Here is a 22095-nt window from a genome sequence, read left to right on the forward strand (position 1 = left end):
GCCCGTCTTTTTACGACTCATATACGCTAGTTTTGACCAGCACTGTAGACGGCTTCCACCGCGTGACTCACGTGGGCCCAGGGCACGTCAGCAGCTTAGGATTTATTCACTTGTTTATGTGGCAGCGTACCCAGCTTATCGGCAGTTTCGTTATTCCCCCGAGAGGTTGAATCGCCACGTGTCTGGACACATAAGCAGTTCATGGATTGGATCGCTCTTGACAAATTGGTTAGGTAGGGAGGTAGACACGATCTCAATCAATATTCTACGAGACAGCAACTGACCTATGACATGTTTTCCACCGTCCAGATCAATAGAGATTCCGTGTCTAGTGGGCCCCGATCCTCCAGACATGCAAATGCCTTGCCATACCTGACATGGCAAATTACTGCAATCCTGATATCAATTCAAAGATGTGGGCCCTCCTTTCACATTATCTCTATCAACCGTGTTTTTCAGTTGATGGGTGACATCTCACTTCTAGTTGTATTATAAAGAAGTAAGAAATATTTACCGAATCACCGTCTACAGTCCATCATCTAAAATCTGATCTGATAGGGCGTGGTCAACTCTAACAGTGCCCGGTCAAAGTCAGTCCTTCGTTTGGCATTCTGAATGCACAATTATTTTACGAGTACACGATAATTATGGTACGTCGCGTTCCAGGGAGACTTATACCGTGGTACGTTAACAGCTGAACTAAGCCGACCCACTGCCGGCGAGACTCCGGGGCACGGCTTTCTTGCATGCAAGTTCCAAAGTGCCCTCGAAAGAAAATCCAGTTCCATTAACAAACAAGGGTGATTTTGTCAAGCTGCGGAGGTAGTTTGGTCAAACAAGTGAAGGATGAAACATCAGAAGGTCGTCACGTCGGACTTCGTCCGAAAGGATAATCGCTGTCACCTCTTCTCTCTCTACAGCTCTCGGCATTGCCAGAAGAGACCGCGTAGTGTTTCCAAAATTATTTTATGGTCTTTTTCTATTTATAAAATATAAAATTTCTTCTGTTGTTCTATTTCCTTTATCTTCAATTCAATGTTCAGACCTTGCCATTCTCTTATTAGGGGTTTTGGAGCAAGAATATCTTGAGTATATAATCGATTTTCTCATCTGGGTTTCTCCCGTTAGTCTTGAATTTTGTAGAACTCAGGTTCGTTCCTGAGCTTCTAGGCGATTGCTTGTTCGATTTTTGGTTCAATTGGATGCCCTAAGCTGTGGCAATGGAGGAACCGAAGGAAGTGGTGGACCAACTCGTTGAAATCGTGAAGATGGTTTCTGGGTTTCCCGAGTGTCGAAACACATCCAAGAAGATGTACTGCAATCTTGTGAGGAGGGTGAAGCTGTTGAGCCCTCTTTTTGAGGAATTGAAAGACAGAGAGGTGCCTCTGGGCATGGAAGAGGTTCGAGCTCTGGCAGTGTTGAAGGTCGCCTTGGAGTCGGCAAAGGAGCTTCTTCGATCGATTAACGAGGGAAGCAACCTCTATCAGGTAATGAATGCTACTTCATTGATCATTCTGTGACATAGTTCGCCATTTCAATTGGTATTTCTCGTAACAAATCCCATCAGAATCACTAGCGGTTTGGCTATTAAAACCAGATTTTTTTTTTGGGGGGGGAGGGGGGGGGGGAGGGCGGGGGGGGGTTAACTACATAAAAGTAGTTTCTTCGGATTCTTCAGATAATTCATAGTTGAAATTGTGAAACAAAGTTTTATACTCAAGGAAATTATCTATTATTTAAATTTTAATTTATACTGTTAGCATTTGAAATCTATTTTTGATTTGTCCATACAAAGTAAAAAACAAAAATATAGCGGGCTTTCATGTTTCTTCGCAACTGCAGACAAAAGAAATGGCTACATTTAGAATCTCTGACATAGAAATTAGGTTCTGTAGTTCTCGTTACAGGAAAGCAGTGCTGTTATAAGAAACCTTTTTTATAAGAATCTCTAACATAGAAATTGGTATTTCCCGTGTACATTCTCGCATTAATTATGGATGAATGTATGATTCAGTTTTAGCAGGTTTTGATGTGGGCCTTAAACTCTGCTTGCAGGCTTTGTACAGAGATAGAATCAGAGCTAAGTTCCACAAGGTAACAGAACAAATTGAGAAGGCACTGAGTCAGATTTCCTATGATAAACTTGATTTGTCAGAGGAAGTTCAAGAGCAGGTACCTTTTGCAACCAATTGATTAGTTTTTTATTGTCTTTGATTGTGGGTTTTTCTGAGTGTTTATACTTCCACGAGAGAAACACTTAGATATAAAGAATAGCAAACCACCTAACAAACTGAAGAACATTGATTTATTGTAATCCAGATTGAACTCGTGCATGCTCAATTCAAAAGGGCAAAGGGAAGAATGGATTCGCCGGATTTCCAACTATACTTGGATTTGGCTACAGCACAGAAACTAAAAGACCCTGATCCAATCGTTCTAAAAAGACTTTCAGAAAAGCTGCAGCTCAAGACCGTTAATGATATAAAGAAAGAATCAATTGCTCTGCACGAAATGGTTATCTTCGCCGATGGAGATCCAGGAGAAGGCCTTGAGGATATGTCAGCTTTGCTCAGAAAACTTAAGGACTGCATACTCACAGGATGTTCTGAAGGAGAAACATCTGAGAATGACAAGAGCTCTGTTAAGCACAGGTCTCCTGTCATTCCAGATGATTTCCGGTGCCCAATTTCTCTCGAACTGATGAAAGATCCGGTCATTGTCGCCACTGGGCAGGTTCGGACCTCCCCTTAGCTAAGCAGTCTTCATTTGATTTTAATATTTGTTAAAGAATATCAACCCATTCAATGACCTCACCTTAACAGCTTAAGCTTTTAGGTTGAATGGTTCTTTGAGATGTGTTAAAGAATATCAACCTATTCAAGGACCTCACCTTAACAGCTTAAGCTTTTAGGTTGAATGGTTCTTTGAGATGGTATCAGAGCTATTTTGACCAAGTGGTCTAGTGTCCGATCCTCGTTACCCCCATTATAATTAAATAAGTTTCAGCACAAGGTATGGGTGGACCTGTGCTTATTCACGCTTCAAGCCCAATGGGCTTTTGTGTGAGGGGGCGTGTTAAAGAATATCAACCTATACCTTAACAATATTCTTAACTTAATCACTAGTTCACTTCTTTTTGCAGACTTATGAACGTTCCTGCATTCAGAAATGGCTGGATGCTGGGCACAAGACTTGTCCCAAGACACAGCAGACTCTATTGCACACAGCCCTAACACCAAACTATGTGTTGAAGAGCCTCATTGCTCAGTGGTGCGAGAGCAATGGTGTAGAACTGCCAAAGAAACAAGGGAGTTGTAGAAACAAGAAGTGTGGAAGCTCTGCATCAGATTGTGATAGAGCAGCCATCAATGCATTACTACAAAAGTTATCAAACGGGTCACCTGATGAGCTGAGGGCAGCTGCTGGTGAGCTCCGATTGCTAGCAAAGAGGAATGCAGATAACCGAATATGTATTGCAGAGGCAGGAGTTATCCCACTGCTTGTAGAATTACTATCCTCACCTGATCCAAGGACGCAAGAGCATGCTGTCACAGCACTTCTCAATCTGTCAATAAATGAGACCAATAAAGGTATTATTGTTAACGCAGGAGCCATACCTGATATAGTGGATGTGCTCAGAAAAGGCAGCATGGAAGCAAGGGAAAATGCAGCTGCCACCCTTTTCAGTTTGTCTGTCATAGATGAGAACAAGGTGGCAATAGGGGCGGCAGGGGCTATCCCTGCTCTTATTGATCTGCTTTGTGAAGGAAGTCCAAGAGGAAAGAAAGATGCTGCCACTGCAATTTTTAACCTATCAATTTATCAGGGAAACAAGGTGAGGGCCGTGAGGGCTGGGATTGTGGTGCCACTGATGAAGTTGCTTACAGATGCTGGTGGAGGGATGGTGGATGAGGCACTTGCAATACTGGCAATTCTTGCATGCCACCAAGAAGGCAAGGTAGCAATTGGTCAGGCTAACGCCATCCCAGTTCTAGTTGAGGTGATGAGGTCTGGGTCGCCACGCAACCGGGAGAATGCTGCTGCTGTTTTGTGGTCACTCTGTACATGTGATATGCAGCATCTGCAAATTGCAAGAGATCATGGGGCAGAAGAGGCATTGAAGGAATTGTCAGAGAATGGTACAGACCGAGCAAAGAGAAAAGCAGGAAATCTTCTAGAACTCATTCGTCGAGCAGTTGATGTGGGTGGAGACCATGAAATCTGAATCATCTACTGCAAGAGATGTCTTCTGCTGCTGTTAGAACCAATGTATTTATGGGTTCTTAAACAGGAATCCAGTCTCTGTGTATGCATCTGTTTTGTGTATATGAGGTAAATTAAAAGATTGAGTTGTTAATTTAATAGATACTAAGTGATTCAAATGTTTAGAATGAGTGTCTTGTTTCCAGGAATGTAGATACATGCATTGTTACTGAAGATCAAGGAAGCATTGTGAGTGATGTTTCGAAGTAAAGATACTTCCCGGTGCCAGAGCAATATTAAGAATATTAGCATTTCTCAGCACATTGCAATTTGCAAGGATACGAAGGAATTCCGGCAAAATGATGTCACTTTTACATAATTTATTTCATATAAATCATTGAAGAAAAATCCAATTCCTCTGTGGCTATGGTTCTGTCAACACTGCGAGTGTAATTAGTAAATTTAGGTAGCAGGCCCATTTTCCCGAAATGTTTCGAGTGTGTTACATGCATACAAATACAACCCCTTCTTTCGAGTCTTTTTTTTCTGTCTGATTAAACAGAAAGAAGTAATCTACCAATAGAAAAGAAATTGATCTTCAAATTAATTTTCTTAGTTGTTGTTGTTGATCGGTTAGAGATTTTATGGGCTAATAATAATGAAAATTAAAAAATACCCATTGTAAAGCACAATATTTGAAGATCAACCACTAGTTTGAGACATTGAAAATGAATTTTTCTTGTTCAATAGCACTTTCATAGAGGGTGTGAGATCATTTTGCAAAAAAAAACAAAAGAAATGATAAAATCTATATCTTTACTATTATAAAAAGTATCAATGGAGTCTTATGTTTTTAGAACTTTTCTTAACTAAAACACCTCTTTTTTTTGAAATATGATGCCTTTTTATTGTAAGGGGAAAATGTAATTTGAATACTATTATTAAGTTCATTCAATTCCCTTTTATTAAGTCTCACATTTAATGTATTAACCCTCATACATCATTGAATTATATGTTTAAGTCATTTTTATTTCTCATCACTAAACTCTACTAATTAAATCAATACATAATAATTTTAATAATATAAAAATTTATATTTCTAAGGAAACAAAACCGTATTCTCTTTTAGGTGGTGGTAAAAAGTTCAACCATTTGGGTCAAATGGGCTAACCCATGATACCATAATTAAACAATAAAATTCAAAAATATAAAAAATAAAGAAATATATAGAAAATTTTGGGCACATGCATGATAAACAAATAATATTTTTATTAATGATGGAAATAGAATATAAAATTTAGAACCAACTAGAAATGAAACCATTTTCAATTCCCTCTCAATAAGTCTCATATATAAAGTATTAACTCTTATTCTCTCATTAAATCCTATAGTTAAGATATATTTGTTTCTTATCATTAAATTCTACTAATTAAATCTACAATATTAATTTTAATAGTATGAAAATCAATGTTTAGAAAATTAATTAACCTAACAAACCATTTTCTTCCTACTCGATGATGGGTAAGCAGTTCAATCATTTAAATCAAATGGATTAAACAATGGTACCTTAATTAAATAATAAAAAATTTAAAAATAAATATAGATAAAATATAAAAATACATAAAACAAAAAAGAATTCAGCATGTCTCTAATATTATATATTCATTATAGTAAACAAAAATAAGTATGATATATAATAATTTGAAATTTCTATGTGCAACACACGTGCCCAGTTTCTAGTACAACAAAAATAGAAATAAGGGAAATATAAAAAAGTACAAAAAATACAAGATAAACAATAAACATGAAAAATAAGAAAATACAAAAAATAGAGAATACAACAAAGAAAATGAGCAAATATCAAAAACAAGTAAATACAAAAAAAAACCTAAATATGCAGAAAAAAAAAACTAAAAATGCTTAGGAAACTTAGAAAATACAACAAAAAATTTAGAGAATTGCAAAGAAAAAGAAAAACAGGAAAAAACAAAAAAAATACAAAAACAATTGGAAACACGGAAAAGATCCAATAAGAACCAATATAATTCATTGATTAGATGAATTTAGAGGAAATGGTAGGTAATCCCCAATAATTCAAAGGTTATTGCCAAACAGAGTTCTTTGCTTACAACAAATGTTCAAGTCTAAAGGTTTATTTATCAAATAAATGCTAAAGGCATAGGCATTTTCTTCTCTCAACCCCCAAACTTCAGATAGGCATTTAAGTAATTTTACCTCTATCACTAAGATGGGGGCCAAAGTGCTGGAATCTGAAAGCTTAAGGTGGGCTTTGTCACAAATGAAGTTTCAGGGAGTTGAGTATCATTACCCGATAAATTAACATAAGGATAATTTCGGGTTTTAAAATGTGTAGTCCAATACAATACATGCTAGTCACATGAGAATACTTCACAGTTCACATAATGGTAACAGCAACGGGTAAAGTGCTGAAATCTTACAGAGAGATCTTTATTGCAAAAGGGCGAAGTGTCATAACCCCTAATTGGGTGTCTATAAAGTATAAAGTATAAACTACTTTTTTCTTTAATTTTTTAGGTTGCATTTGAAAACGATGCAAATGGAGTATAAATCGCAGTTCAGGGTAAATTTGCACTATGGTTCACTTTTGCCTGTGTTTGGTAACATTTCATTTATGTATTGACAAATGATAGACCAATGCATATTTACATTGATAATAAAAGTACATCAATAAAAAAGAAGTAAATTTGCGTTCAAGTGGGTTTTTGATAAAAAAAAAAGTATATGCTTTATTGAAATTCATGTTTGCATCCATTACAGCTAAAAGTTTATTTGGTAAGAAGGTGAATTTGTCAGTACAAATTAAACTAATCCAACTTTACAATTTATATGAACTGTATTACACTCTACATATTTGCATTCACACTTATTTACATCGTTTCCAAACGCAAACTTAGGGTAAAAGACTTAAACCTCCCCTGAGTGATGTCATTGTCCCCATCTATAGTAATTCATCAAAATCTGTTAAAATGAGGCATCATACGTGGGTTATTTTTTTTGGAAAATCCAATTTTTCCCTTTGATCCCTTTTTAGCAATTCAAATCATACTTTCTCGTCATTTTCTACGATGCTGTTTAACTCCATAACAAGCACAAGCTTCACGTCTACAATGAATTGGGTCTACTCCTCTGCTTTCATCACAAATAATAAGGGTACTATGCTCAAAACTGTTCTTTGAAACATTGAATTCAAAGTGTTGGGTTTGTTTCGCTCTTAGGCCAAATTTTCGAGTGCTTATGTCAAAAAAAAATGCTTAAAAACAAGTGCTGCATTTGATACTCAGGTTTTTCAAATTTTTATTTTAAAAAATAAATACTTATTTTATATAGGGTGTTTGGTGGTCCTTTTCTACAATAAGCACTTGTTTTTTCAAAAAGACAACTTTCACCCCCGCTTAACAAGTCATGCATCCTTAAATTTAAAAGGATGGCATCCACAAAAGTAATTTTAATGGTGAGGGAGAGAAAATAATTTTTCAAAACGCCTGTTGTTTACCCTTCATTCCTGCTGAAACCATAAAGATTCGATAGTCACACAAGGTAAATGATTTAGGTTTAGGGTGAACTAAAATTCAAAGAACGAAAGATTTAACTAACCTGGACGCAGTTCGAACCTCAAAGTTGATAAACGCCAATCTGAACTGAAACAGGGGAAAAATATACATTAATGTTTGATACACAAGTGTTGATAAAGAAAAACAATAGATTAAAGATGGAGAAAACAGGCTATGTTTGGTTTGAAGAAAAAAGTAGGAAAAATAAAGGAAAGGTAAGGAAACCTTTACAAACTTTGTATAGGTTTTCATACCTTTCCCTACCTTTTCCTTCAAACCAAACATAACCTAAGGGAAACATATACATATACAACCTGAAATAGAAGAAAACCACAAAGCAAAAAAATAAGGTTTTAAACCGACCCGAAAATGGAATCGCTTTGGACACCAATTTTCAGGTCAAACGGTTCAAACAGTTTAAACACTTTAACATGTGATATGTCATCTTATCCATTAGATTGAAATATTAGGATAGGATGTATATAAATATCATGAGAAAGAATGTTTGAGAATAAGAGTGAGAAACTGTCAGCTGAGAGAGTTTAGAGGGAAAAAAAAGGACAGAGAGAGAAGAATGAGGATGAGGAGGAGGAGGAGGAAATCACTTGCAACGGCGAACTACAGTGGCAATGGCAATGATAAACTACAGCAGCAACGGTGGCAATGAAAGTAGATCTGCTCTCTCTCTCTCTCTCTTTTTTCATAGATCTCTAAACCTGAGATCTCTTAGATCTTTCTCTCACACATATCTCCCGCCTAATCTCTCTCTCTCTCTATTAGATCTCAGATCTAAGAGATCTAAAGTTTTGAACTTCTCTTTTCATTCTTTTTTTCTTCCTGTTTTGTTGTAAATAATAAACCGTGAACCGTTGTCTAGGTCGAAAGGTTTAGCAATCAAACCATCTGGGTCAATGGTTCGTTGATAAATTCAACGGTTTTTTGCCAGGGACCAAGTTTAGGGTAAAATGGAACCGATCACCTGGACAGTTCCCGATCCAAACGGTCTGACCATCTAAATCAACGATGATTCGAAAACATTGCAAAAAACGCAAGTCTTAATAGATCGAAGATTGGTAAACAAACCTAGTAACCGGTTTCCGCCATTGGTAGCCAAAATCCACCGCTGGTAATCGATCTCTGCCACTGGACGCAGTGGAGAAACCCCAATCTAGACGAGAAGATTAAAGATCGAATCAGCCCCCCACAACGTCCCACAACACATCACCACCGTGTGTTTGAAAAATCTCCCAATGATAGCATCATCATTCCTGATATTATCATCGGGAGATGTTTCCAATACACGGCGGGATGTGCTGTGACACGTTGTGGGGGGCTGATTTGAACTCAGAAGATTAACCCCACAATGAAACAATGAGAAGATGGAGAAGAGTAGAGACCATTGTGAAAAATAACGAAACAAATGAAAGAAGAAATTCGAAATAAAGGCAAAGGTGAAGATAACCCCAATGGAGAAGAGCAGTAATCGGCCAAGCTACACCAGTTCTGCCGCTGGTTGCAGATGGCAAAGGAGAAGAAAGCCTCGATGTGGCAAACCCTATGTTTTTACCTTTGAAGGGCATAATTGGAAATCTCAAAAATAAATAGGGACAGTTTTGGTAGAGAAAATTCAAATATGTGTTTATTGTTTAAGAACTTAAAGAAACTAAAAATTTCAGCTTATTGTTTAAGCACTTATTTAGGGCTTATTTTCCAAACATCAACAAGTGCTTAATGGTATGGACCCAGCCCAAAATAATCACTTATTTTTAAGCACTTCCAAACTTAGCTTTAGTTGGGATAGTAATGGAGGAGCCAATTGACGTTAGGGCCTTTGAGTTCCAATGAGACCAAACCAAAAATTTTCAATTAACCAAACTGGTTGGTTTGGCTTTAGTTCGGTATTTTCAAAAAACCAAAGGTACCAATTTGGTACCAGTTAACCAATATAAAAAACGACGATTAACCAAACTAATCGGTATACATATATTTCTATATATTATATGTATATTTATATATATTTTTCATATATATTTTATATTATCTATATATTATAAATTAATAAATATGAACTATAAATATATATATATATATATATTTATAATATATAATATATTATTTATTATTTAAAACATAATATTATATATACATATATTTCTAGTTTTTTGTTATATATTTATATATTTATTTACAATATATAATATAAATATAAAAAACCAAAAAGCCGATGAACCAAGCCAACAATTAACTAGATCGATCAACTAGTTAGCCAATCTGCTTTGGTTCAGTTTTAGTTATCGATTTTCTAAAAGCTAATAGTACTTATTCCATTTCAAAAATAAGCCCACAATTCAGTTAATTGAACCATAAGCACCCTTAGTTGGAGAGTTATGGGTATATCATATATGGGGGTATAGGCTATCCTCGTTGTGTAGCCTAATGAAACCAAAATAAAATAACAATTATTATTATTATTATTATTATTATTATTATTATTATTATAATAATAATAATTGTTGACGCTAGGTTTGGTCGAGGGCAACAAAGTAAATTCGCTCCCAAGCTTCAAAGGAAGGCCAAAGGCTTTGAGGGTCCAGAGGAGAAGAGCTGAGGCCGAGGTGAATCACTCCTTTGGATACTGTAGAAACCGAGGGCTAGTACTGAGAAGGGCTTCCAAGGGAGGACGAAGTGATGTTCCCGCAGTGATGAATCTGCAAGGGAGAAGGTGTCAGAGGCCTCGGGTGAGAACCCGAGGCGAGGACTCCAACGGTCAAGTTAGTATGCATGCAAAGTAAGTAGTGACTCTATTCTGAGGGGTCCAGATGTGGTCTCAGATAGCGCTAAGTCCTTGGAGGAGAGAGCACTAGAGATCACAAGGGTTTTGAATCCTTTACCTTGTGGGGGTGCCTTGTATTTATAGTCGGAGCTGCCAGGGAGTAGTTGGCCTCGGATGGTCTAGATGCGAGTCGTACGAGGGCCTGGCAAGATGCACTACCAAAACCATGTGGCGCCCTATGATTGGATCCGCCTGGTCTGTGTCAGGTAACCCTGAGCGTGCTCATGGTGAGCGTATGCCGGCGCCCCCTATTCGACACACGTCAACCTTGTACAAGCCAGTCGAATGCGCCTACATCACTTGCCCCCGACTCCCGAGGCCGAGGTGGGGGTTCGGAAGGGGCCTCGGGTTTGGCCAAAGGGAGTGTTGATATTGGTAGGTGCCATCGGGCTTGTTCAACGAAGTGTACCCTGCAGTGGTGTCGCCTTCGTCTCGCTTCTGCTTCGGCCTGATTTCAATTTGCGAAAGAGAGGTGAAGTTGTGGATGCCTCGGCTTCTTCTAGGGAGCCCGATGTGGTGGGGCCCCGACTGAGCCGAGCCTGTGCCTTGTACTCACGCGGTGACGGTCTGGGGCCATGCACGGTACGGGATTCGCGGGCAGGCATGCCGGGGTCGTGCCCAGTACGGGTCTGGCGCAAGGAGAGTCTTCCATAAGGGGGACGGGCGCGCTCTGGGCGAACCGGTCTACGTATCCATCAGCTTTGTGCACCCGAACCTGTGGGTTGCAACGAATGGGCCCATCGGATCTCGGCGTCGTTTCATCTTCCCAAGGCTGGGTGCCAGTTCACTAGGCGCCGCTTCATTTCCCCGAGGCTGGGCACACATTGGTTCACTAGGCGTCATTTTGTTTCCCCGAGGTTGGGCACCGAGTCACACCGCTGATGGTCAGCGAAGGTGAAGGCCTCACGACCGTTGGATCCGACGAGATCTGAGCCGTTCATTCTTCTATAAATAGGGGCCTTAGTGGCGATTTTTCTTCATCATTTGTCTCTAGGTGCCCTTGCTATCAAGTGAACTCTGCTCTTAGACACACCTCGTCTTCCTCCTTTTCCTCTCCGTCTCTAGGTAATTCTACAAACCATGTCTTTCTCTGATTTTGGCCCTAAATGCTATGAACTTCCAACTGGTTCAGAAGGAAGCTCTCTTCAGACTCCTTCCCCCCTTTCTCCCTTAGGTCCACTAGTCATCGTCCCCCTTCAACGAGAGGTGATGGTGCAGAGGGAGAGGGTAGTCTCCGGGGGTACCAAGGGCAGCCGCCGAGGCGATGACCCTCCCTGTGAGAGCGCCGCATCCGTGATGTTGAGGGAGGCAGAGGGGTCCCCCCAAGTTGAGGGGGAGCGGATCTCGAAGCCCGTCCCGGGGACGGTGGTCGAAAGCGCTGCCCAAAGGGTGGCCCTAGCTAGCCTTCTGCATTCGGAGTTCAACAGCACTCTGGACGTTGACCAGGTCAAAGCCCTAGCTAGGTGGTTTCATATACCTCGGTCCTACCAACTTAAGGTCCCCGACCTCGGCGACCGGTCGTGGACCCCTGATGAGGGGGAAATTTGTATATACCAGGACTTCTTAGAGTTTGGCCTTAGATTCCCTCTTCACCCTTTAATCTCCGAGCTGTTAGAGTGGTACGACATCACGATAAGTCAACTCATCCCCAATTTCATTAGGACCCTCGTAGCTATGCTAGTGTGGGCTCAACCTCGGGACGTGGAGTTGACCCCGAAGATATTTCGTGTCGTGTTTGTGGCAAGGAAGCACTCTTCCGAGGCCAGCATGTACTATCTTCAGCCATGGAGGGGGAGACCCATTGATAACCCCACGTCAGTCCACAACTGGAAGGGAAAATTATTTTATCTCTTGTCTCGAAGGTTGGTCATTCAGACGAAGTGGGGAAAGGCCTGCACGACAATCGAGAAGTGTCCTCCTCCGCTTCGGGACGAGGAGGCTACTGTCGTGGCTCACCTAATCGTGCTGGGGACGGTCAAAGCCAAGCCTTTGGTGGAGGAGAAGCTTCCCCTAGTGTTCGCAGGGCTCAGCCCTGCCCCCCTCGATAGGAGAGGCTTCATAGCTTTTTTTACACGTCCCCCTCATCCTTGTCTGGTGGTACTGATTCATTGTCTTCCTTTTGTAGATGTGCCAATGCATGCCAAGAAGTTGTTGTTGGAGAGTGCTCGCACCAAGAAGAAGGCCCAGGCAAGCAAGAAAGCAGGAGGGCAGACGCCGAGAAGGCCTGCTGAGGTTGTGCCCGCGAGAGATGAGCAGGCGTCAGTTCCCACCAAGGGGGCCGCTCAGTAATAAGTCCCTGCCAAGGAGGCCACTCAACAACAAGTCTCCATATGCCGAGGGGACAAGGGGAAGAGGCCAGCCGAGGGGGCCAAGAAGCCAACCGAGATGACCAAGAAGCCTACTGAGGTGGCCGAGGTGGGTAAGAAGAGGCCTGCCGAGGAGGCCCTGAGAGAGCAGCCACCAAAGAAGGCGGCCCACGGTGAGCATCCTACTAGGGACACCGCGATGAGCCAAATAGTCCCCACTGAAGGGATGAGAGATCCATTATATGGATGGCTAAACCCTGTAGGAAGCTTGGGCGAAATTTCAAAAATTTCTCTCTCCCACGTGGAAATCACATTCCCTATTTTAGAAAATTGCATTTTCAATGATCAATCTTGAACCTAAACCAGACCAGATCTGAAACCAAAAGGGAGTGGAGGGTTATACCTGATACGAAGTAATAGTAACCTCCAATGAAGGTATTCACGCCCAAGGATGAATCCAAAGATAGCTTCCACCGAAAATGACATGGTGCAAGATGAAGCAGAATCAATAGGATGGCTCTTCAACAAGAACCTGATTCTTTAGCAAGAATCTGATGGAGGGCGAGTGAGCACGACTTCAGATCACCTTTTCTGCCAAAAGGTGATATCAAGAACCCTTTCTTGATCGCTCCTAGAGTGGAGATCGAACAGGTATGGCGACAAGAGCAGGAGAGCATCTCCTAATCCCATTAGGAGAGCAGGAGAGCACGGCAAGAGCAGAAAACAGGAGCAGTCGAACTACAGGTTCTTCTCTCTTTGTAACCTCTGAACTGAATTGTATCTTGGAGGTACTCCCTGCTCCTCTATTTATAGCCTTTAAAGAGAGCATCTCCTAATCCCATTAGGAGTTTCCTAATCCAAGTCTTGTATTTGGATCTAGACTCTCTTTAAAAAGATAAGGATAATCCCTTATCTTATCTGCAGATAAAGATCAGCCCTCCTAATCTAATTAGGAGTTTCCTGATCCAAGTATTTATTTGGATTTGGACTCTCTGAGTGGATAGGGACAATCCCTTATCCTATATGCTGATCTAAATCCCAAAACCGCTCCTCTTTAATTAATCTCATTGAGCCTGTTCGAATTGGGCTTTAGGCCCATTAAGTCTATGTCCTTACTTAACCTCCAAATTGCTGCCCAGTTGGATATCCTTGTATTGTGTGGGACCCAAACATTGATCTACACATCTGCCACATGAGTTCAGCCCAGCCTCTGTTACAAAGTCTAGCCGAATTCACTGTAGGATACAGTGAACCCCTGAGTCCATTACCATAGGCTCTTAATGGGCCCAACATTTACACTAAATGGTCTTTGAGTCAAGCCACCTTATAAAAACTCAAGGACTGTGGGCAAATGCAAGATTAGCCCATTAGGTATTACCCTCAATGGTCTTACACTTAACCTCTAAGCCCATAATGATCAAGCACTGCCCGACAAGAGAGGACCTCTCCCTCGGCTGCAAGGTACAGTGCTGCACTCTCTTCTCACATGAATCCCGGGAATTAAAACCTTTTGCAAACATTTTGAAACCATAATATATTTTGCAAAACAAATTTCAACGGTTGAAATCGACTACCGGCAATTTTGGTTTCCATCAGAGATAGTGCATCCCCGATCATTCACTTTGTGCGACAAAGGGGCTGATCCTATCACTATGATCACCCACTCAGATGAATTCTTGGACTGTCCCAATATACCTAGGTTTTGACCCCCTTTAAGGATCTCACTGATTGGCATATCAAAGACACCCCAATCCGACACCTAGTGCAGTATCATAATCGAGTCTAGGGATCAGGTGTAACATTCCAGTTTTGCCCATCTATCTCCAAGGTTCAGAGCAATACTAGAATTCTGGTATGGTTCAGGGTTTCAAGAAAACCCACACTATATATACCTCAGGTCTCACCCTGGCAACTGAAAGCCACCCCAACCAACTTGGCGGCACATCAGTGTCAGCCTTTGCAGGATAAATCTCCCCAGATTTATCCAACGGCTATGAAGATTCTAAACTAACACGAGTCTCATATGTGTCCAGTTTAAGGGTATTACATAGAAACACACCATAATAACATGAATCAAATATGTACTTTATTCATTTACAATAAATGTCATAATGTACATCATTCTGATTGGAGCTAAGGGCATAAACTATCTAACACCCACGTCAGCACAAGAGCTTGTCAGACGAGCCGAATAGTCCTCCTATGTCTTTCGCCCCCGGTGGTCAGTTCGCAAGGGGGATTCAATTACTAAAGAAGGGGTCGGGAAGGCCCTGGTGAGCAGGGCGATCCTCTCGAGGGATCGTTTCAGGATGATACAGAGCGAGCCCCAATCTATCCACGACAAGGGTTTTTACCACTTGCCCGAGGTAACCTTTTGTCTTCATACTTCGTCTTTTTGTTCTTTCTTTGATGTAGTCTTTACTGATGACTCTTGTTGCAGGCCTGTCTCCATTTCGCCGGTCTGGGAGACCAGATGAGCCTCACTTGGATCACTTGGGCAGGCTCGAAAAGGGGGAGAAGCTCCAAGCAGCTGTTACCACTACTGAAGGCAAGTGGGACACATTCAAGAAGGCCCACAAGGATGAGCAGCTACTCCGAACAAAGCTAGAGGCCGATCTGAAGGAAACACAGGCCCACCTCGTCCAGGAGCAAGAGGAGAGGGTTCGCCTCGACAGCATCATCACAAAGGCTAAGCAACGAGCGACCCAGGTCGAAGGGCGGGCTACTGAGGCCGAGAAGCGGGCAATTGAGGCAGAGAAGAGGGTTGTTGAGACAACGGCCAAAACGAAAAAGCGGGCGGCTAAGGCAACGACCGAGGCAATGGAGGCCTTTAAGAAATCACTCAAATACCAACAAGCCCCAACCCAACACAAGAAATGAAACGATAATAGGGGATGGTTGTTTTAGGGTGTATTCTTTTTTTAACTTGGTCAATCAAATTTTGGTTCTCATTGATTAAGAAACCCAAATTATTTTCCAAATTTATGTGAAGATCATAAAATTTGTTTTTCGGGTATCAATAAATGATACGTATCTCTTAAGTAGAAAAATAACTATCACTAGGGTAAAAATTGACAACACTTGAATAAGACAAAAATACTCCTTTTAATAATAAATTTTTATGGTTAAAATAACCATTGTATTATTTACCTAAGAAATCAAAGAACACAAGTAAACCAGCGGGCAAGTGCATTTATGATTTACCCATTACCAAAATGTGAATGGGGGCTTAGCAAAAACAGGATATGATAAACAGTCGGTTCCTTGCAATTAGTTTTCAAAACAGAATCTGCTGACTAAAACCTTCCTTGACAATTGAAAATAAACTGACCCTTGAAAGTGTCAAGTGAACTAGAGGGCCCTTTGTGAGGATAACTTAAGTGAATTAAAAGTAGAATCATGGCCTCCCCGCTTTTGAGGAATTTTGAGGTTGGCCAATAAATCCTCCATTGGAGCCTTGGAGATCCGCCAAAATGCAAACCTTCAGACCCAAATTCAAACTAGGACAAAACAACTTCAGGCTGTAGCTACAATGCACAAACTCACTAGGAATAATAGCTAAATATAAAATTGGGAATTAGGAACCAAATCAAAACATGGTAAAACAAGGTCCACTCAAATAGTATCTTTTGAAAGGTAGTGTTATACAACTCTCCTCCAGCCATCTCCATCTATCTAATTAATTAACCAAACAAATATATAAAAAGACATCATCAATCTTCTACTAATCTAGCAGAGAAAATTGGACCTCCAGGGTTAGGCTCTGTAATAATACCCGCCCCATCTCCGGCCTCAACTTATTGCTCCGCCCTCTTGATATCGTCGTCATCATCCCCACTTCGACAAAAAAAAAGGAGCATGTAATGATAAAAAAGTCGTAGAAACTATATGAATAAAATAGATCCTCAGTGACTCGGTCCCTACCTGCGTCACACCTCAATCAGACAAACCAGCCTTGCTTCTCAGATGCTGCTTGAAATCCATAATGTCACCTTCCCACCGGGTCACAGTCTGGTTCTCACAAACCCATATCTCTTCAGCTACCTGGTTGATGAGCCTGAAGTCATGGCTCACCAGTACCAATCCTCCATCCCACTCATTCAAGGCCTCCGCCAGGGAGTCAATTGTCTCAATGTCCAGATGGTTGGTAGGCTCATCCAGCAATAGCATGTGTGGTTGTCTCCATGCCAACCACGCAAATATCACCCGGCTCCTTTGTCCATCGGACAGGTTCTTCATTGGCATTACCTGTGCTTTGCCTGTCAGCCCAAACTTCCCAATTGCTGCTCTCATTCTCTCTTCCTCATTTCCAGGATATTCCTTTATCATGAACTGGAGTGCAGACATCTCCAGATCAAGTTTCTCAGCCAAGTGCTGATGGAACTGTGCAATTCTAAGGTGGTTGTGGCGCCGGACCATTCCATCAAGAGGAACTAGATCCCCTGTCATCAGCTTCAGCAGTGTGCTCTTCCCTGCTCCATTGGGCCCCACCAATGCTATCCTCGAGTCTAGGTCCACCCCAAAGTCAAGGTTCTTGTAAATAAGATTATCAGGTGTGTATCCAAACGTGACCTCCACAAACTGAAGTACTGGTGGTGGAAGCTTTCCAACATCGGTAAAACGGAAAACCAACACCTTGTCCCTCACCACCTTCTCTGTCAGACCGCCCCTCTCCATCTTTGCCAGTGTCTTCTCTTTGCTCTGTGCTTGACGTGCCAGCTTTGCAGAACCATGTCCAAACCGTGCAATGTACTCTTTCATTGATGCAATCTGTTCCTGCTCCCACTTGTATTGTTTCATCTGGTTCTCTTCAAGTTCTGCACGTGTTTGAACGTATTGGTCGTAGTTACCAGTATAGAGCTTCAGCTTCTTGTTCTGCATGTGGATAATGTTTGTGCAGACACCGTTCAAGAAATCCTGGGAGTGTGACACCACAACTAGGATACGGTCAAATTTCTTCAGTGTCTCCTCCAACCAGACACAGGCTTCTAGATCTGTACAACGCACATAAAAAAGATGAGCAACAAATTGTCCTAGACTGTTAATACAATTGGACAGAATTCAGGAACATCAGTCAGTTAACACAAAAACAAGTATCTTGGTTGGGCACATCTCCTTTGTGATAAAAAAGGCACAAGTCCACGTGAAAAGGACCAACAGAGAAGTGTTAATAACAATATATACAAGTGAACACACTGATATATTTTTTTCAGTATAATGATTAGGAGCACATCTTGATGAAAGGAACTCAAGACCCTGTTAAAAGGAAACAAGAAAAGTGATCATAATAATGCATAGAAACTGATATTTCCATCTTCTAGAAAGGTGTTTTATTGGGACATCAATCAGGGCCATGTGTCATAAATTACCACCCAAAAACAAAATCAAGGAAGCGAACCAGGAAAGGTTGTCTCAACACAGCAACTAAACAATGTTGCTAACATGGACAACAAGATACCTATTGTCATGTTGATAAAGAAATACAAAATACGAACTTGATAATAATGAGAACAACAACAAAATAGGTAGCAATTACCAATTACTAAGACCCCATTCAGTTTTATGTGGAAGGGGGAAAACCACTTACAAGAATTCAGATATGTGTCTTCCCCTTATATTGTAAAAATATTGTTTTTCTCCTCTTTATAACAAAATAAAATGTAGCACAAAAATTCCCACATATATGACTGGCGCGCTACCTTTACTACACCACAAAGCACCATCACCAAAATAATATCAAATTATCTAGCGTAGGTAGGCCATAAGATACCATGTATAAGTAACCCTTTAGATTATAAGATGCAAACAAGTTTCTTTTCTTAACAAGAGAAGGCTTAAGTATTCAGAAAAGTCAAAACTTGTATTTAAAAGATCATGACAATTCTACCAATAAGACATTATTTTTTTGTTATGATAAGAACGACTAGTTCTCCAGCAATGACAATTTCCATTGAGGATATTATCAAAAACAGAAATTAAAAACGTAGACCAGATATTTTGCATTGATAGCACAGAGATATTTGGTCTTGCAACCTAGACACAAGAAACAGATAGATATAAAAGATTCATAGACCTGGATTCGTTTCTTTACAACATCAGATCTTCACTAGGGTCATTAAAACATACCAAGATGGTTTGTAGGTTCATCAAGCAACAAAATGGTTGGGTTCATGAACAAGGCTCGTGCTAATGCAATCCTCATTCTCCAACCACCAGAGAAATCCCGAGTTTTCTTTTCTTGCATCTTCTTGTTAAAACCAAGACCATATAAGATCTCTGCAGCACGTTTCTCTGCAGTTGATGCATCTAATGCTTCCAAACGCTCATAAATGCGTTCCAGAGTATCTCCTCCACCACCATCCTGAAGAGGCACAAAGTTAAACAATACAGTATCTGCAAGAAAAAAAAAAAAAAGAAAAAAAAAACAAGCTCTTCAGTCAAATCCTCAAACTGTCAAGTTATCTAAACAAACCTCTGCTGCAAGGGTTTCAGCTTCTTTCTCCAATCTCAGCCTTTCCTCATCACAGCTTATTACAGCCTGAAGGGAAGACATGTCAGAAGCTTCAATTTCCCTGGTGAGGTGATAAATATCCATGTGGTCTGGAATAGGAAGCTCCCTGCACCCTATTGCTGCAAGGAGAGTAGATTTCCCACATCCATTCAATCCAAGCAAGCCATAGCGCCTGAAATCAATAAATAAGGTGGCAAGTATGAATCATCAGTTCCACAATTCCACATGAAAAGGAATTATATGAACGGTATAGAGAGTAGGTTATAAAGTTAACCAGACCTTCCATAGTTGAGCTCCAGTTCAGAATCCACTATGAGATCATGACCGTGGAAAGTAACTGATAAGGACTCTATCTGTACACGCATAAAAATCAGTAAGCATCAGTTTGATGACCTATTACAGGAATAAAAAAAAAAAATCTGGATAGGATTGAGATGGAATTGGAATGAATAAAAAGGTTTGACTTCCATGGAGAAATATGAGATTCAACAACAACAATAAATCCATGCAAAGTAACAATATGTTCAGCTTGGTTAATATCTCCAAGCATGACTAAGAATAAAATATTAATCACTCATTTGATAACAGCTAAAGTTCCTGAGCTGAACGGCTTATTGCATTGCCTTCTAATGGGAAAAAATAATTAAAAAATAAAAATTAAGCGTATAATAATAAAACCAACTCTGGAATCAGCCACCAAGGACAAAGCAATAAGCTTTTCAGTTCAACCATTCCAGCTGCTACCAAACAGCCCCCAAGTTTATGTAGTCAATTATCAAATGCTGACCCCTCAATGATAACAGATGATATTCTTATAATAAAAATATATCCTCAATTTAACAAAACTAGGACCTTCCACAAGAAAAAGATCGGAGAAGTGCAGGTAGAATTCTGATATACGAGTATATCAAGCTAACCACAGTCTTGGAAATCCCCAAAAAAGCCACATATTTGGTCTAAAAACATTAGCCCAAGTCACTGTAAACACAAACTTAATGACAGAACAAAGTTTGATCAGAAATGATTTATAAACATCAGAATACCATCAATGGTATGACCAAAAGAGAGCAAAAACCATTCCCGCCATACCAATCTAATATACTAACCAGTTTCCATTAAAATCCGATATTAAAAATGGTAAAGACATGCAAAAGAAAGTCGGCAATCATTACAACAAACATAGAAAGTTGAAGATACTGCTTCAGTCAGGTAAGTTTACAAAAATCCCTAAATTTGATTACTACGAGATGTCCCTAAACATTGATTTACAGACCCATCCAGGCTACAATTTTCATACAGTTTCAAGCTTGTAGTGAAATAATTAAAAAAAAAAAAAAAAAAACGAAGTGGCATTGACCAAACATACATGGATATCTCGCGAAAGTGGATGAGAAGCCAGAACTCCAGTACATGTCCGATCCGACATCTGCAAAGAACCGACCCCATTGCTTAGCTTCTCGACGCTGCCTCCATTCTGCACTTCGGTTGCAGCCGCTTTCGAGGATGCAGCCGCCGCAGCTTTTCCTCCCCTCTTCGCAGCCGCCGCAGCCTTCTTTGCCGCTGCCTTCTTCTTGCTTGCGTCCGACACCATGATTCTGGTTAAAAGTTAAACCACACAAAAACGATCTGTAAAAATCCCTAAAGACAGCATCCGTATCCAAATCGAAGAAAAAAGAAATCGAATTTTAAGGAAAAAAAATATATACAGAACCCAGATCGATGAAATCTGAGAGGATAATAAAAATAAAATCGGAATAAGAGAAAAGCAAATCGATAACGAGATCGGATCTTCATATACCTTTGACGGCTTCGACGCTGTAGATTTAGGGGGAGGAAGAGTGGTAACCCAGAGAGAGAGAGAGAGAGAGAGAGCAAGCCTCTAGGGTTTTGGTTTTGAAGCAGCTCTTGGGGTCTCCCCTATTTCTTTTTGGAGTGTTTCGATTGAAGGCCTCTGCTGCTCTTCTTTTTTGTGAAGAAGAGAAACGAAACCCGATAACAAGGGTTCGAGGGCTCGAAGTGGAGGCCCCGCTGTGTTATTTATAGGCGTAAGATCTTACAGAAACCACGTGTCAAAAAGAGATCGAGTCAAGTCAGGCTGAGTTAATGCTTTCTCCCTGTCGGAGTCGGACTCTGTCTTCCCTCTCCCATCTTCTCTAGTCTCTTAGATTTCGGTACGCTATAATATCATATCGTACCGGAAGAGAATAAGACCGAAACGATACAAGATAGCCACGAGGCAAGGCAAGTATCATTCTGATCGGACGACCTCGACGGTAAGCACTTTCCGGTTTCCATTTTCCCAGGCTCCCTAGTTCCTAATGGCGGTGATGGAAAGGAAAATTGAGCACCTGCCTTGCTAATGTGCGTTAAACTTTTAAAGTGGTTTTTAAAAATTTTAGGCCTTGTTTGGCAATAATTCGTATTTTCGACGGTATGAAAGTAAAATTATTACACTGGTATATGAAAATTTTATGCCTTTTGATTATCAGGATTCAGGAATTGATGGTGCGCAATCCGGCCGGTCTTAGCTGTCAACGACCTTGCTTCTGAACTGAGTAGCAGGGAACCTGAAACGAAGAAGATGAGGAAGCTCCGGGGGGAACCCGGTGTAAAGGCTCCGAAGCTCAAGTTAGAATCCTTCAAAGGAAA

The 22095-nt window shown here is 40.6% G+C and overlaps 2 protein-coding genes across 3 annotated transcripts; one reads left to right on the plus strand and one right to left on the minus strand.

The window, feature by feature from the left end:
* The first annotated feature begins 674 nt into the window (after nucleotides 1-674).
* LOC104595098 (U-box domain-containing protein 14-like) lies at nucleotides 675-4524 on the plus strand. 2 transcript variants are annotated; one of them, XR_016082069.1, is made up of 5 exons: nucleotides 675-1487; nucleotides 2056-2172; nucleotides 2320-2733; nucleotides 3143-4332; nucleotides 4410-4524. XR_016082069.1 is itself a non-coding variant. In XM_010255683.3 (4 exons), exons 1-4 carry the CDS (start codon nucleotides 1221-1223, stop codon nucleotides 4223-4225), a joined length of 1881 nt encoding a protein of 626 aa, XP_010253985.1. In that variant the 5' UTR covers nucleotides 675-1220; the 3' UTR covers nucleotides 4226-4391. The 2 variants fall into 2 exon arrangements, 1 of the variants encoding a protein (XP_010253985.1); XM_010255683.3 differs by lacking the exon at nucleotides 4410-4524 and having other exon boundaries at nucleotides 3143-4391.
* Nucleotides 4525-16532: 12008 nt separating this feature from the next.
* LOC104595099 (ABC transporter F family member 1-like) lies at nucleotides 16533-21464 on the minus strand. Its single transcript, XM_010255684.3, has 6 exons — nucleotides 21245-21464; nucleotides 20813-21041; nucleotides 19726-19799; nucleotides 19408-19618; nucleotides 19062-19296; nucleotides 16533-17929 (listed from the first exon to the last, which is right to left on the minus strand). The coding sequence occupies exons 2-6, from the start codon at nucleotides 21035-21037 to the stop codon at nucleotides 16872-16874; spliced, it is 1803 nt and encodes a 600-aa protein (XP_010253986.1). The 5' UTR covers nucleotides 21038-21041; nucleotides 21245-21464; the 3' UTR covers nucleotides 16533-16871.
* Between the last annotated feature and the right edge of the window lie 631 nt (nucleotides 21465-22095).

This window comes from Nelumbo nucifera, chromosome 2 (assembly GCF_055504915.1).
Source record: "Nelumbo nucifera cultivar China Antique chromosome 2, China Antique-T2T, whole genome shotgun sequence".
NCBI classification, from domain to species: Eukaryota; Viridiplantae; Streptophyta; class Magnoliopsida; order Proteales; family Nelumbonaceae; genus Nelumbo; species Nelumbo nucifera.